The sequence below is a fragment of the Nomascus leucogenys genome, chromosome 23, assembly GCF_006542625.1.
Source record: "Nomascus leucogenys isolate Asia chromosome 23, Asia_NLE_v1, whole genome shotgun sequence".
NCBI classification, from domain to species: domain Eukaryota; kingdom Metazoa; phylum Chordata; class Mammalia; order Primates; family Hylobatidae; genus Nomascus; species Nomascus leucogenys.
Genome location: NC_044403.1, coordinates 30,583,878 through 30,598,261, shown reverse-complemented (window position 1 = coordinate 30,598,261; position 14,384 = coordinate 30,583,878). Strand labels below are relative to the sequence as shown.

The 14,384-nt window shown below is 49.1% G+C and overlaps 1 protein-coding gene across 3 annotated transcripts in view; it reads left to right on the top strand.

The window, feature by feature from the left end:
• Positions 1-14,384, top strand: part of CACNA1C (calcium voltage-gated channel subunit alpha1 C) — a 636,647-nt gene that overhangs the window by 59,073 nt on the left and 563,190 nt on the right. For all 3 annotated transcript variants that reach the window (XM_030804511.1, XM_030804510.1, XM_030804512.1), the window contains exons 2-3: positions 643-964; positions 5,691-5,796. In XM_030804511.1, the coding sequence (XP_030660371.1) occupies positions 643-964; positions 5,691-5,796 (428 nt within the window). The remainder of the gene's footprint in view (positions 1-642; positions 965-5,690; positions 5,797-14,384) is intronic.

Genomic DNA, 14,384 nt, shown 5'->3' with positions numbered 1-14,384 from the left:
TTAAAGCCCAGATGGCTTTGAGGTAGCTGGATGTGAACTTACTCTAGTCCAGCCTTCTCATTTTATTATATTTATTTTTGTTTATAGGAACTCAGGTGCAGAGAGTTGAGTGAATCATACTCCAGTTCATTGTACCTTTTTCATCGTTGATTCATGCGATGACCTCTCATATTCACCCACTCATTCATTTATGCTTCCTCCTTGCCCGCATCTCTTACGCTCATTTTCCTCCTCACCTTCCTTAAACAATCATTCTATTCGATTTCATGAATATCCTTTCATTTGCATGGGTTCTTAAAATACGTATTTTAACTTGTAGGTAATGTGTTGTGTTGTATCTTTTTCTGCTGAGGTCCATACGTGCTGTAATGCACGGATCTCATCTCTTGCCCACCTAAGGTAAGGCAAGGAGACTAGAGCAGAGTGACACGCCCAAGGCCACCCAGCTGAACCAGGACCGGAATGATCCTGGCCCTCTTCCCTCAGCATCTCACACTCATGTTTCCACGTGCCACCTCCTAACTGCCTGCAATAGCTTGAAATAAGGTTTTGAAGCAATTGTGAATCTGGGGTCCAGAGAGTGTCGGAAGTGCTCCTGTTTTCTCTCTAGTAACTGTTGTGTTGTTTTCTCTTTTGCTACAGGTTCCAACTATGGGAGCGCACGCCCCGCCCATGCCAACATGAATGCCAATGCGGCAGCGGGGCTGGCCCCTGAACACATCCCCACCCCGGGGGCCGCCCTGTCCTGGCAGGCGGCCATCGACGCAGCCCGGCAGGCTAAGCTGATGGGCAGCGCTGGCAATGCGACCATCTCCACAGTCAGCTCCACGCAGCGGAAGCGGCAGCAATATGGGAAACCCAAGAAGCAGGGCAGCACCACGGCCACACGCCCGCCCCGAGCCCTGCTCTGCCTGACCCTGAAGAACCCCATCCGGAGGGCCTGCATCAGCATTGTCGAATGGAAATATCCTTTGTTCGCTGGGCTGGGCATGCTCCTGGGACCTGCACCCTGGGGCCAGCCCTCCGAGGCTCCCTGGGCCACAGGCTGTGTCAGTGGTGCTGGGCTGCAAACGGGGCCTTGGGCCTACTGCATCCGCATCACTGGGGTGCCGTGAAATGCAGAGTTCTGGGCCCCGCCCTAGACTGGATGAATCAGAATCTCTGGGGACGGGGCCCAGCAATCTGCTTGTATAATAAACTGCCTGGGTTGGGTTTTTGTTTTTCATATAATAAGCAACATTTGAGAAAATGAGCCTAAGAGTTATGAAATATCATCTCCTGTAGCTGAGCCTGCCCAGGGGCCCATTTATGGGTTGGGGTGACAGTCGTCAGTTACATGCTGCCTCATTCCCTTCTTTCCCTCCTGTGCCATGGCGCTGGCTGGTTTCATGGCCTTCCCTCTCTCTAGGGTGAAGGGGCTCAGGAGATGCAAGAGCGTAGTGGTCAGGGAAGCAGTCGTTCTCAGACTTGACTGCACATTAGAGTCTCCTGGAAAGTTCTAACAAACTACAGACCACTCAGTTCCACCTAGGCATAAAAACAAACAAACAAAAAACAACAGAAAACTCTCTGGGTAATTCTAATGTGCAGACAAAGTTGAGAACACTGTCTGGAAGTGTTCTGTTTGTCCATATAGAAACAAGCGAATGGGTCCTTCAGAGACAGTGGCTTTGAAGGGTTGGGCTCTCGCTGTGGAGTTACAAGCCCCTTCATCAGAATCCTGGGGCTGTAGAAATTGAAAAGGACCTTTTTTTTTTTTTTTTGAGACGGAGTCTCGCTCTGTTGCCCAGGCTGGAGTGCAGTGGCGCAATCTCGGCTCACTGCAAGCTCCGCCTCCCAGGTTCACGCCATTCTCCTGCCTCAGCCTCCCAAGTAGCTGGGACCACAGGTGCCCACCACCACGCTCGGCTATTTTTTTTTTGTATTTTTAGTAGAGACGGGGTTTCACCGTGTTAGCCAGGATGGTCTCGATCTCCTGACCTTGTGATCCGCCTGCCTTGGCCTCCCAAAGTGCTGGGATTACAGGTGTGAGCCACCGTGCCTGGCCTGGAAAGGACCTTTAAGTGCTGAAGTTCCACCCACACTTCCACGAGTGATGAAATTGAGCCCCACGGGAGAGGTTCTCCAGGGTCATGTGGTCAGGAACAGATGGGGCTAGAACCCTGGTACTGACTGTGGGAATTTTCGTAATAAGGATTCATCCAGGCAGGCCTGCCATGTCTCTCAAGGGCCAGGATAGGAGCATTAGGCTTCATCAGTGAGTTTCTATGGAAAGATTTAAAAGTCTCGGGTACTGGTTGAAAGAAGATAGCCTAGAGATAAAGAAAGTTTCTGTTGAGAGGGAAATGTTAGTTCTATAAATGTTTGAGGCCAGGTGCGGTGGCTCATGCCTGTAATCCCAGCACTTTGGGAAGCCAAGGCAGGTGGATCACCTGAGGTCAGGAGTTCGAGACCAGCCTGGCCAACATGGTGAAACCTCATCTCTGCTAATAATACAAAAATTAGCCAGGCCTCGGGGCACATGCCAGTAATTCCAGCTACTCGGGAGGCTGAGGCAAGAGAATTGCTTGAACTCGGGACGAAGAGGTTGCAGTGAGCTGAGATCATGCCACTGCACTCCAGCCTGAGCAACAGAGTGAAACTCTGTCTCAAATAAATAAATAATAATAAATGTTTGAGCCCCTCAACTTAAAAGTATTTTAAGAAAATGCATTTCAAAACAAGTGGCTGCAGCTGCCTGTCTGGCCTGCCTGAGTGGCCAAGCATGGGTTTAGTGCCTGGGGGACTGGGTGGGAGGCTCGGCTTTAGTCAGCCCCATAGGACTGCTTGCATAGCTGCTCACGGTGGAGTCAGGGAGTGGGAGAGCTGAGGGCCCTGCAGGTCAGGCACCCCTGAGAGAAGGGCAGCAAGGCCCAGAGAAGCCAAAGGACTTGCCCTAAATCACACAGCTGGCTGGGCTTCAAATCCAGGTTCCCCTGACCCCAAAGTCCATGCACGTCCCACACCCCATGCATCCATAGTACTAGGTAGGACTAGGCAGGTACTAGTAGATACCAGGTAGGACCGGTTAGGTACTTGGGAGGATGTTCAGGGGCTGCAGTCCAGGTGCACTGGGACATGCTGGACCTGGATCTAGGCCTAACACCTACTCCCTGGGTGCTGTGGCCACCCCTCCGGGGGAGTGTGCCTTCCCACCTGGAGGAGAGGAAGGGGGCCCAGCCTTAGCAGTGCCAGGTGGTTGGCATTCCAAGATTGCTTGGGAAGAGTGGCTGGACAGGGAAGGAGATAGCCTGGAGTACTAGCCAGCCAGTTCTTGAAAAAGTGGAATCTGACACTGTCATTAGGAAGGGAAAGCAGTTTAAAAAGTAATCTGGGCCTCAAAAGGCAACACAGAGCACTTCCCAGGGCTTACCTGGGTTCTCTGCTTTGCAGCTAGTGGCTTTTCTTCTCTGCCTGATTGGTTTCTACACATGATCTTCTCTGGCATTAGCCCAGTGCCTTTAGCATAAAGTGAAGGATGGATAGGTGGATAGTCTGAATGAGGGGAGGGGAACTGATAGTGCCAGAAACCCCAAGCTCAGCTGTCCTCCACTGTGGCGAAGGCAGGTGACATTTTCTGGGTGTGTGTGCACGGGTCTGGCTTGGCTGGGTTGTTGCGTCCTTGTCCCGATGGGGAGAGCACAGGCACCAGCTGATGGAATGAAACTGGCCAGCCTGTGGGCTCAGTGTCACTTTCCTAAGCAGGCGAGAAAAGGTTTGGGAGGCAAGAGGTGGCGCGGTAGGAGGGCTAAAAACTGCCTACAGAGGCTTCAAGGTAACTTTAGAGTGGATCAGCATAGAATAGTCCTTAACACTGAGACTGCCTGAGCTTGGATCCCATCCTGCTATTTGCTCTGTGACCTGGCACAAGTTAACATCTGACCCTTCTGTGCCTCAGTTCTCTCATTTAGAAAGTGGGCATCATAAGTGTACATTCCACACAGGGCATTTCTCAATGCCTGGTACTGAGCAAGCTCTTGGCAGAGGTCAGCTTCTGTCCTTACTGTCACCAGCACCAGCATCAGCGTCTGTCTCCCATCATCACCACTTGTGCCTCATCCCACACAAGGGCAGCAGAATGTGAAAGCTTAGTCCGTCCATCTGGGTTCCGGTTCAGGCTCTGCTATATGCCAGCTTGGGGTCTTGGACTAGCTGCTTTACTTTTCACACCTGCAAAGTTGGGAGATTGACAGGTCCACTGTGTGGCATCTTTTTTGATATCACAGTGGACATAGAAAATGTTCTACAGGAAAATGGATCCTCAGAAGCGCCCACAGGGCTAGGGACACCAGTGCTAAGATAATCACTCGGGTTCCTCCCAGTTCAGAATTCTGTGACACTGGCCCAGGGCTGCCCGTGAACACGTCAGAAGGCCATCTGTGGCAGGGGAGTGAACACTGGACTTGGTGATCGGGAAATCTGGGCTCTAGTCTCAGCTGGTCATTAACCTGCTGTGGAGCCTTGGGAAAGTTTCTCAGGCTCTCTGGGCCTCAGAGGGTTAGACTAGATAATCTCTAAGGTCTCTTTCTGCCTCAATATTCACTAACTTTGTGAATATGGATTTCTCTGAGAGAATTATGGTGGTCCCCTCAGCCCGGATCTCCACCCCTCTCTGTCTTCCTTCTCCTCCTCCTCCTCCTGTGAGACTCCATGAACTGGGCTGCAAACTTGGCAATGGGAGTGGGGTAGGTGGGAGTGGAGCTGGAAGAGCATAGACGGGCCCTTCCTGGGAAGCTTCCTCTTGCTGGCCTTCCATGGAGGGTGTGGGGTGGTCCCTTTGGAAGGGGTATTAGCACATTAGCTCATTTTTCTCTTGAGAGCGTGTCCTGCCCTGAAAATGTGATGAAGAAGTCAGGGCATGGGAACCTCTGCCTGCACTGCTACTGGTGAGGGAACCTCGGGCTATCCCACTAGAGCCCAGCACACACCAAGGAAAAATCAGGAGGCCTTGGAATCAAAGCTTTGCCTGCTGAAGCGGGACCTCTGCAGACCAAAGGGGTTTCTGTGCTGTCTGTGAGACTCAGCCTTAAAGAGGAGACAGCTTTCCTTCCCTGCACTCAGGACAGACCCCCTGCCATACTCTTGGGGGTCTTCAGGATTCCTGGAACCTGTCAGAGAATGAGAGAGAAGAAATGGAAACCATTCTTAACTTTAGTTTAAAAGATTAAAAATAAAATCTCCACATTTCAATGAGACCCAGGGAAAGTCTCTCTGTCTTAGAATCCTGTTCCACCCATGTCCCCCGTTCCAGGTGGGCATGGGCCCACAGGGAGTTCGGCATAAGCCGTGAAGAAACGGGGTGCTTGGTGCAGGCCATGCTCTTTAGAGGCAACCCCAGGCACACATGGGGGAGAATGAAGACCAGTGCAATCTAAATAAGTAAAAGGAGGGGAAAAAAGTTTTTAGAAATCTGTGTTTACTCTGGCACGCGACTGGCCTCCACTGCTTTTGACATATTAGGGAAAATTTTGGCGGGGACCCACTAGAAGCACTTAAAAAGGCATATGTTTCTTTTCAGAATACAAGGGGCTTGGAATGCATTGTTTAAACAAAATTCTTATGAATCTTTGATTCATTTTAAAAAATATGTAGATTATGTTTGTTTCGCTTGTACTTTCTGTGGCATTAACTTCCTTAACTCCCTTTCTCAGACCATTTGAAATAATTATTTTACTGACTATTTTTGCCAATTGTGTGGCCTTAGCGATCTATATTCCCTTTCCAGAAGATGATTCCAACGCCACCAATTCCAACCTGGTAAGTCCACCATCTCAAGTCTCTGCTTTTTCACTCAATGGAGAACTGCGTTCAGACCACATAGATGCATGGAATGTGGGAGAGAAGTGAAACGTGTGTTTGGCGTGTGCAGAAGCCCTGCAGAGGTCACATCCCAAGTGCTGTTTTACTCTTTATTCAAATCAGCACCTGTCTCATCCCGGCCTGTTTTCCAAAAGAATATTCCAGTTAGGTGGTGGTGAGCTCTGTGTGTGTGTGTGTGTGTGTGTCTGTGTTTAGTAGCAAATCCCGTGAGTGCCACAAAATGTGCTGCAAAAGTTGTGAGTGCAGGTGTTTGCTGCAGCGAACATCTATTCTTGGATTGTGTGTTGTATTTGAGTGTCTTTGTTCCATTGGTGGGATTTGCTCAGGTGATCTGGAGCGTTGCTGCACGATAAATAATTTCTAGAAAGCTTTTAGGAACGTTTGCTTTTGCAGCCAACATGTATTATTGAGTTAGAAGGGCTTTATTTTATTGGGAAAGGCGGCTTTCCATTTGGATTGTTGAGGGGCCAGCTCTGGCAATTTGGGGTTAGAATTGGTCCGTGGAAAAAGTGGAGAGTGTGTTTACTTTTGGCTGAGCTTGAAGTCATTACAAAGACTTTTGCTCCGTCTGGGCATGTGAGGAAAAGAGCTCTGGAATGCAGTTGGCAAAACTGGGGCGCTCCAGGATGCCTCTGTGAAAGGCGCACAGGGAAAATCCCATCTCTTTCTCCCCCTCCATCGCAGAGACACTGTCACTCTCCACGTGATTTCCACATGGCGTGTTTGGTCCTCAGAGCCACTGTCTTTCCCCTGCCGTCAGCACCTTCCTTTAATTACTGAGATGGAACCGTCCAATGAGATGGTTTTTAAAAGAAGCAGGCAGCTTATAGGATTCTCCTTTCCACAGCTGCTGGGCTGATGCCATCACAGGGTGGTTCTTGTGTTTTGTAACCTTCGACATTTCCTTGGGCCCTTTGAGCAAAAAACTGATGCACATTTTAACTTCTCAGCTGTCATCCCAGTGTTTTCAGGTAGCCGCCGATGCATAGCAGGTAAGGTGTTCACCGCCTGCGGGCTGTGGTGTCTTGTGGCTCGGCTTGGGGCCCTTTGTTGGGGACAGGCTCCAAAAATTTCAAAGCCGGGCATACCACTGAGTGATGGCATGGCCGGAGTTGGAAGGCAGAGCATCGGCCGCCATCTGTGAGGCCATCCGAAGCGTGACCTCATCTCTTAAGGGGCAAGAAATCTTTACTGTGTCAAAATAAATACAAGCCAAAGTGTCTGCCTGAAGCAGGAACTCCTTCCCTTGGTTCCACTTCTTCCCTGTGTAGCCACCTCCTTCCCCTGCCATGGTCCTCCCAACCCTCCCACAGTTTAACATTTAATCTGCAACTTTTAAAGAGGAGGCTTCGTTCCAAATAGAATCCGTATCTTGTTCTTAAGCTGATGACGCTTTGGGCTGCTCAAGGCCCAAGCAGTGGTGAAGGTGTGTAGAGGAGTTTGGTTTTTCTTAGGTCCTGAGATGGCCACATGGAGCCCCTTCACCCCTCGGTTCCCAGGAGGATTAAGGGAGCCACTTGGCTTGCTGAGCTAGAGGGAAGCCCTGGGCTGGCTGAGACCCCTCAACTCTGGACCTCCTGGAGGCAGAGGGGCTCGTAGGAGAGGACAAGAGGTCACCCTGGACTTATTCTGGAGCTGGAGTGAGGTTGCTGTGTACAGGTGATGTGGGAGGGATGGCGGGTTTTTATCACACCACAGACTGATGGAAGTATTCTAAAGGAGATGGTGGGGCTGCTTGCACAACTGTGTAACTTTACCAAACATCATCGAATTGTGTACTTACAGTGGGTGAATTTTATGGTATGGTAATGATACCTCAATAAAGCTGCAGATGACTCCCCATTCTCTGCATTCCACAGTGTCGCACTTTCCCTGGGGCAGTGAATGCTGCCAGCTGAAGGTGGGGGGTGGCATCAGAAAACCCTTAAAACAGATGAATAAACACCACCTAACATCAGCTAATAAGTCAGAGCATGATTCTGCCCCACGGAGAAACCCATCGCGAGTGCTGTGACCCGGCCTCCCGCTCCTTGCCCTTTACAGTATCTTGAAGCTGCAGCATCTCTGCAGATGCCCCGTTTTCAAAGTACATTCTCCCCTTGCTTCTTCCAGCCTCTCCTCCTGTGTCTACACGAATGTTTACTAGGCTTCTGTCCTGAGCCCTCTGTTTTTCGTCTTGTGCACTCTCTCTTTGGGGAGCTCATCCGTGTCCACAGATTTAAGTTTCCTTTCCAGGTAAATTGTTGCTAAGACTGACGTCTCCAGTGCTAAGTCTTTCCGAAGGCCTGGCCCCATATTTCCTGCATTGGAGAGGCCTGTGGACCGGCGCAGCGACCCCTGAGGCCTGCACATCATTACAACCCGGGAGAACTCCAACCGTGCAGACCCCAGCACCCCTGCGGATCTGATTCACATTTAGTAGTTCTGGGGCATGGTCTGGGGATGTGCATTAAAAAAAAATTCCTCATAGGGATGCCAATGATTAGTCAGCTTTGGGAACAACTGGCCTCTTGGGCAGGGCAAAATTTGAGTTGGACACACCTGACTTCAAATCTTGCCTTCTCCACTTTAAGATTAAGTCTGGGCCGGGCATCGTGGCTCACGCCTGTAATCCCAGCACTTTGGGAGGTTGAGGCAGGTGGATCACGAGGCCAGGAGATTGAGACCAGCCTGGCTAACACGGTAAAACCCCGTCTCTACTAAAAATACAAAAACAAAATTAGCCAGGCATGGTGGCGGGCACCTGTAGTCCCAGCTACTCGGGAGGCTGAGGCGGGAGAATGGCATGAACCTGGGAGGCAGAGCTTGCAGTGAGCCAAGATCGCGCCACTGCACTCCAGCCTGGGCGACAGAGTGAGACTCCATCTCAAAAAAAAAAAAAAAAGATTGTCTGAATCTCAGTCTGAGGTTATTTAGTCTTTCCAAACCTCAGTTCCCCAGCTTGTGAAATGGAAGTGACCTCAGAGGGTTCTAGGGAAGAGTAGGGCGGGCAGTGACAATTATATGTGCCAGGATATCTTGCCCATACCTCAGACAAGCCCCAAATAGAACTCATTCTCTCTCCCGCCACACGACCCTGTCCCACTGAAGAAAACAAAACATAGCCCAGGTGAATGCTGCTCCTTTTCTTTTCCCTTGGCCGGGTTGATGACCTTTCTGGCCTTGCTGTCACACAGAACCATCTCTGACATCTTCTTCCCCTTGCCATGCCCACCTGAGCAGGAATCCAGTCTTGGAGATGGTAATTTGCAATGCGTCACATTTAGCTTTCTTTCTATTCTCAAAGTCATTTGTTTAGACTTCCTGGGCCTTAGTTTCTTCATTTATAAAATGGAAATAACAATAATGACAGTACCTACCTCATAGGGTTGTTGTGAAGATTAAATGAGCCAAAATATGTAAAGCCCTTAGGAGAGCGCCTTAGTAAGGGATAAGTGTTGGGTCTTGTTAATAGTGCTGTATACTATTGTTATTATTGTCATCATCATCATCCTTGTCAACCTAACCCAGGCCCTGTTGCCTTTTTCCTGGACTCTTACAGTCACCTCCTTCCTGCTGTCCTCCCTCTGGTCTCTCCTTCCATTGGTCTAGCTCGTGTGTGTGTGTGTGTGTATGTGTGTGTGTGTGTGCAGTCATTTGCCAAGCATCTATACCAACAGATAGGCACTATGATTAATAGGGAAGATAAAACTGTAAACAGATGTTTCAAATAGTGAAAGGTCTTATAAAGGGCCAGGGTGTCAGGGTGGAAGAACTGAGTCATTTTGCTCTAGAGAAAGGATTAATGGCAAGTTTCACATAGGTTGACATATTTGCATTGCGTCTCTCAAGAAGAGGATGCCAGAAGAGATACTTCAGGCTGAAGTATACTCATGTGCAAAGGCATGAGTATACATGTGGTCACATTCTTTAGAACCAGAGGAAGGGGTGCTGGTTTTGAGGGAATGAGAAGAGCCAGGTGATGGGGGCTTGATGTCCCGTGTAAACTGTTGGACTTAACTGCAGGTGAGGAGGAGGCTTGAAGGCTTTAACGGCAGAGGAGTGCTCTTGCAGCGTGAGGAAGATGGCTCAGACGGAGGCCTCACTGTTTGTGAAGAGAAAAAGAAAGCTTGCCAGAGTCCAGATGGTGGTGACAATAAGGATAGAGAGGGGGCAGTTGATTTAGGAGGCAAGCTTGCCTGGACGAGTAACCAGTTGGATATCATGGGTGGAGGAGAGAGCTGGCTCCCAGGATGGTGATATGAGGAGCCAGGAAAAAGACTTCAGGAGGAAGGTCATATTTGAGGGGCAGGGAATGATGCGTATGATTGGGGATTGTCAAGTGGAGGAGCCCGTGGAGCATGAGGTTGGAAATGTCCTACCGGCCGTCGACAGGGGCCTGCAGCCCAGGAGACTGTTTATGTTGAGGATGGAGACTTGGGGGCAACAGGAGGAGAGACACAAGGAGAAGCCATAGGTACGGCCCAGAGCACGTGCATCAGGGTGGAGTGGGAGGGTAGCAGTGACCACAGCTAGACCCTGGAGAACAGTGATGTTTGCAGAGGGTGGAGGGAGAGGAGCAAAGGAAGGTCGTACACCACATGTCAGGAAGGCTTAGCCTGAGAGGTAGGAGGGGAACCTACTGAGAGTGGAGTCTTAGAAGCTAAGGGAACAGAGAGTTTAAGATATCCAAGAGGGGCTGGTTGGTAGTTCAAAAGCGTGGCTCATGGCAACTCAATGACAAGAGGATTGGCCTGACTGTGAGAAGAGCTGAGCTTAGGGCCAAAAGTAAGAGAAGAGGATATTGACCTGTGTCTGTACCCCTATGGAGGCCCTGAAGTAGTAGGTGCATGACAACGGTTTGCTGAGGTTCAATGCTTGAAACATTCCCATTGTTGTGCCAGAGTGGGATTCCCCAAATCACTTATGTACCCTGAAAATGAAGCTTGAGAAATCCTCCATTAGTTTCATAGCTTTAAAAAAAAATAAAGAATTGCGATTTCAGAGCCCTACTCTGAGAAACAGCAAAGAAGAGATGCTGATGCACCTGCAGCAATGGCTCTCAACCCTTGTGGCATAAGATCATAGAGATGAGTAAAAGGCATGTTCCCAGGCCCTGCTCCCAGAGATTCTGATTCTGGAGTGGGCCCTAGGAGTTTGAATTTTTAACAAGCTCCCCTGGGGTTCTGATGCAAGTGGTCCTGGGCTGCTCTTTGAGAACAGTGACCTAGAATGTTCCTTATGGTGTGATTGGATCCACCTTCAGCTCCCTCCGCAATCAGCTCTGTCTACCCACAAGTTCCCTTTAGGATCCAAGCAGAAAGACGACACACGTCAACTGCTGAGAGCTTTCCCACTCCATTGGGTTCAAGAATAATCTACTTAGCAAAGCACACTCACACTGTCACAGAATTAGAAAAGATTCCTCTTTTCACACACACTTGCAAATTCACATCTGTGCTTGTTCCTGCTCTCAGATTCCCTCGCAAACCCATCGGCTTCCACCCATTCGCTCGCAGGCCCTTTCCTTTCTCCCACTTATTTTTCTAACACTTTGCTTTCTTCTGTTTCCAAGAGATGAAAAGTATTCCAGAATAGAGTTTTTTTTTTTTAAAAAGATCTCTCTCTCATTATTTAACTAAAAGTCTGTTTGTTGTATGCTCCATCTAACATATACTTTTGCACCAAAATCCATCATCTTTGTTATCTTTTCCTCATGCTAGTGAAGCATAATGAAAGCAGGACTGGGCCATGGCATGACAATTCTTTCTTTAGATTCAGCACTGTTGTGGGCAATGCCACCTCTATGCAGCACATCATTTATAATATAGCAGCTGTAACCCCTGTCTACCAAGAGCTGTTACCTGTTAGGTAGATTGTCTGATGTCTGTTGAACAAGCTCTGCAAGCGGAGCCGACTCATTGTGTGTGGAAAGCTCCCTGTTCTCTGCATACCCTGAAGTCCGTGAAGGCTTGGCTTGAGTTGAATGTTAAGAGAATATATTTGGCATTTGACCTTGTGCAAAGAACAGTGCATGTACTTTCTGGAGCAAGAGCCAGGCTCGAAGTGGAGGTGGAGAGAAGAGGGGATGAGGCCAGCAAAGGGATCATCTTTTGGCTTGGCTTTCTTCCTTCAGAGGGTGTGAGAGGAGAAGCCGTCTGTCAGAGGGGCTTGAGCTAGACTAGGAGGAAGGTTGAGATGTCAGATTTGCCCATTTATTGGTGTAAAATGGGGGCAACCAGAGTTGCCTCATAACCTGGCTGAGAGGATTAAGTGAGTTAACATAAGTAGACTTCACAGGACATGCCCCGCACAGGCGAATGTGTGTTGCTCTTTGGAACTCTAAGCCAAGCTGAAGGCCCCTCCCCTCCGCCTGGTCCTTGGGGGGAAGTCAGGGTCATTGGCACCTTGTGCTAGCTTTGGCCTCAGAAGGGTGGGAGAGAAGAGACCGAAACGCTATGCTTTTTGGCAGCTCTGACCCAGCAAGATAAGTGTCTTATGTGCTCACCCTTGCCTTCTGACTACACAGGGAGAGAAGCTGGGATCCATTAATGGCTAAAGAAGAGCCCCAGAGGGAGAACACGGGTGGGGGACCCCACTCCCCCACCCTGGGCTTTGTGTGTCTCTTGCCAGTCCGCTCAGGAGGTGCCTGTCAGCCGGCGGTTCCCCCATTCCCACGCAGTGCTGGGTTGAATCACCCGACACAGGGCCCTGCACTTGGACCACCACCGCAAGTTCTGAGATGCGTCTGAGCCCTATCACCGCCCCATGCTTTGAGTGAATGAAAATGCCAGTTTGGGTCCCCCTCCTCTCCCTGCAGTGAACTGTGTTTTCTTTTATTATCAGGTTTGCCTAAGAGTGAGAAGTATTTTTATAGGGCTTTCATGCATCAACAATAATGATGATAATGAAATGAGCTTTATTATTGCTATCTCTTATGTGTTGTCCTAATGCAGCAGGTGTTAGGGTTTGCAGAAATGCTAGGGTTATAAAATACACTAATAGATAACTGCAAGGAACAAACCACATAGCTACTGTATCATGTACAAACACCCTGTCCTGTGCTGTGCAGTGGGGTGTGGAAGGCAGGGTGGAGAGCCTGTTTTTGGATGAGAGAATGAGCTTGACGCAGTGCATTGGGAAAGTGCTTCTACTGAGTCAGGTCTCCCCTCAGATTTTTTGGCTGAGTGGGTCTGAGTGGGACCTGGGTGTGGGTGTGTCTGAAAAGCTACAGTTGCAGGCCTTGACCTAGGAAGAGAGATCTGAACTGTGTGGCCTTAGGTCAGTCACTTAACCTCTCTGTTGCTATCTCTTTTGGCACGTGGAGTAGTAACACTTGCTTAGTCATTGTAATTGCCTTTATTGAGTGACCACCAGGTGCCAGAGCTTTGCATGCAATGTTTCTAATCTCCACAACTGTAAAGTATGCTTTCTATTTATTTGTTTACTTGAGGGTAGAGAATGTATCCCTCTTGTTCACGACTGTATCCCCAGTGCTTTGGCAATAACTGGCACACGTAAGGCTCTCCATAAATATCTGCTGAGTGAACCCTGGGTGAATGAATGGATCCTGTGAGGTGTTATCCCTTTACTTCAGATAAGAAAGTAAAATCTCAGAGAAGTAAAGTGACTTGGTAAGGCAGTGGCAGGGCGTAGTTAGAACTTAGGACTGTATGAAACCACAGCTTGGGTTCTTTGCTCTGTTCCCTGGGATGTGTAGGGTTGCTGTGGGTATCCAATGAGGTGTATGTGAAAATGTTTTAAATATTAAACACTCTGTAGCAGTATTAACAGATTTTTTTTTAAAAAAACAAAATTTGGTTCTGTTGCAAAATAAATTCAGTAAGTACCAAGTTAGCCAAAGGTAAATACATTATATTTTTATTTTGTTTTTGAGACGGTGTCACTCTCTGTCGCCCAGGCTGGAGTGCAGTGGCGCAATCTTGGCTCACTGCAAGCTCCGCCTCCCGGGTTCACGCCATTCTCCTGCCTCAGCCTCTCCGAGTAGCTGGGACTACAGGCGTCCGCCACCACGCCCGGCTAATTTTTTGTATTTTTAGTAGAGACGGGGTTTCACCATGGTCTCGATCTCCTGACCTCGTGATCCACCAGCCTCGGCCTCCCAAAGTGCTGGGATTACAGGTGTGAGCCACCGTGCCTGACCAGGTAAATACATTATTATAAGACTTCTCCAAGCCTTTAACACAATAGCAACAGACACTACTTATGAGTTCATGCTATGTGCAGATGCTGTCCTAAGTGCCTTGCGTATAAATGCATTTAAACATGATTATAGCACGATGAGATGTTATTATCCCATTCAATAGATGAGCACACAGAAGCTCAGAGAATGTAAATAATTCACCCTGTGAGATGTAGCCCTGAAGCGAAGTCATGGCCATGCAGAAGTGGGCGAGGCATCTCCCGGTCTGTGTTCTTAGCCATTCTGCTACAGTTGCCTCCTTGTGTGGTAAGGTGCTCCGTGAGTCCCTGGACCAGCCAGACAGCACATCACCTTTCCCACTCATACCATCACAGACGTCTTG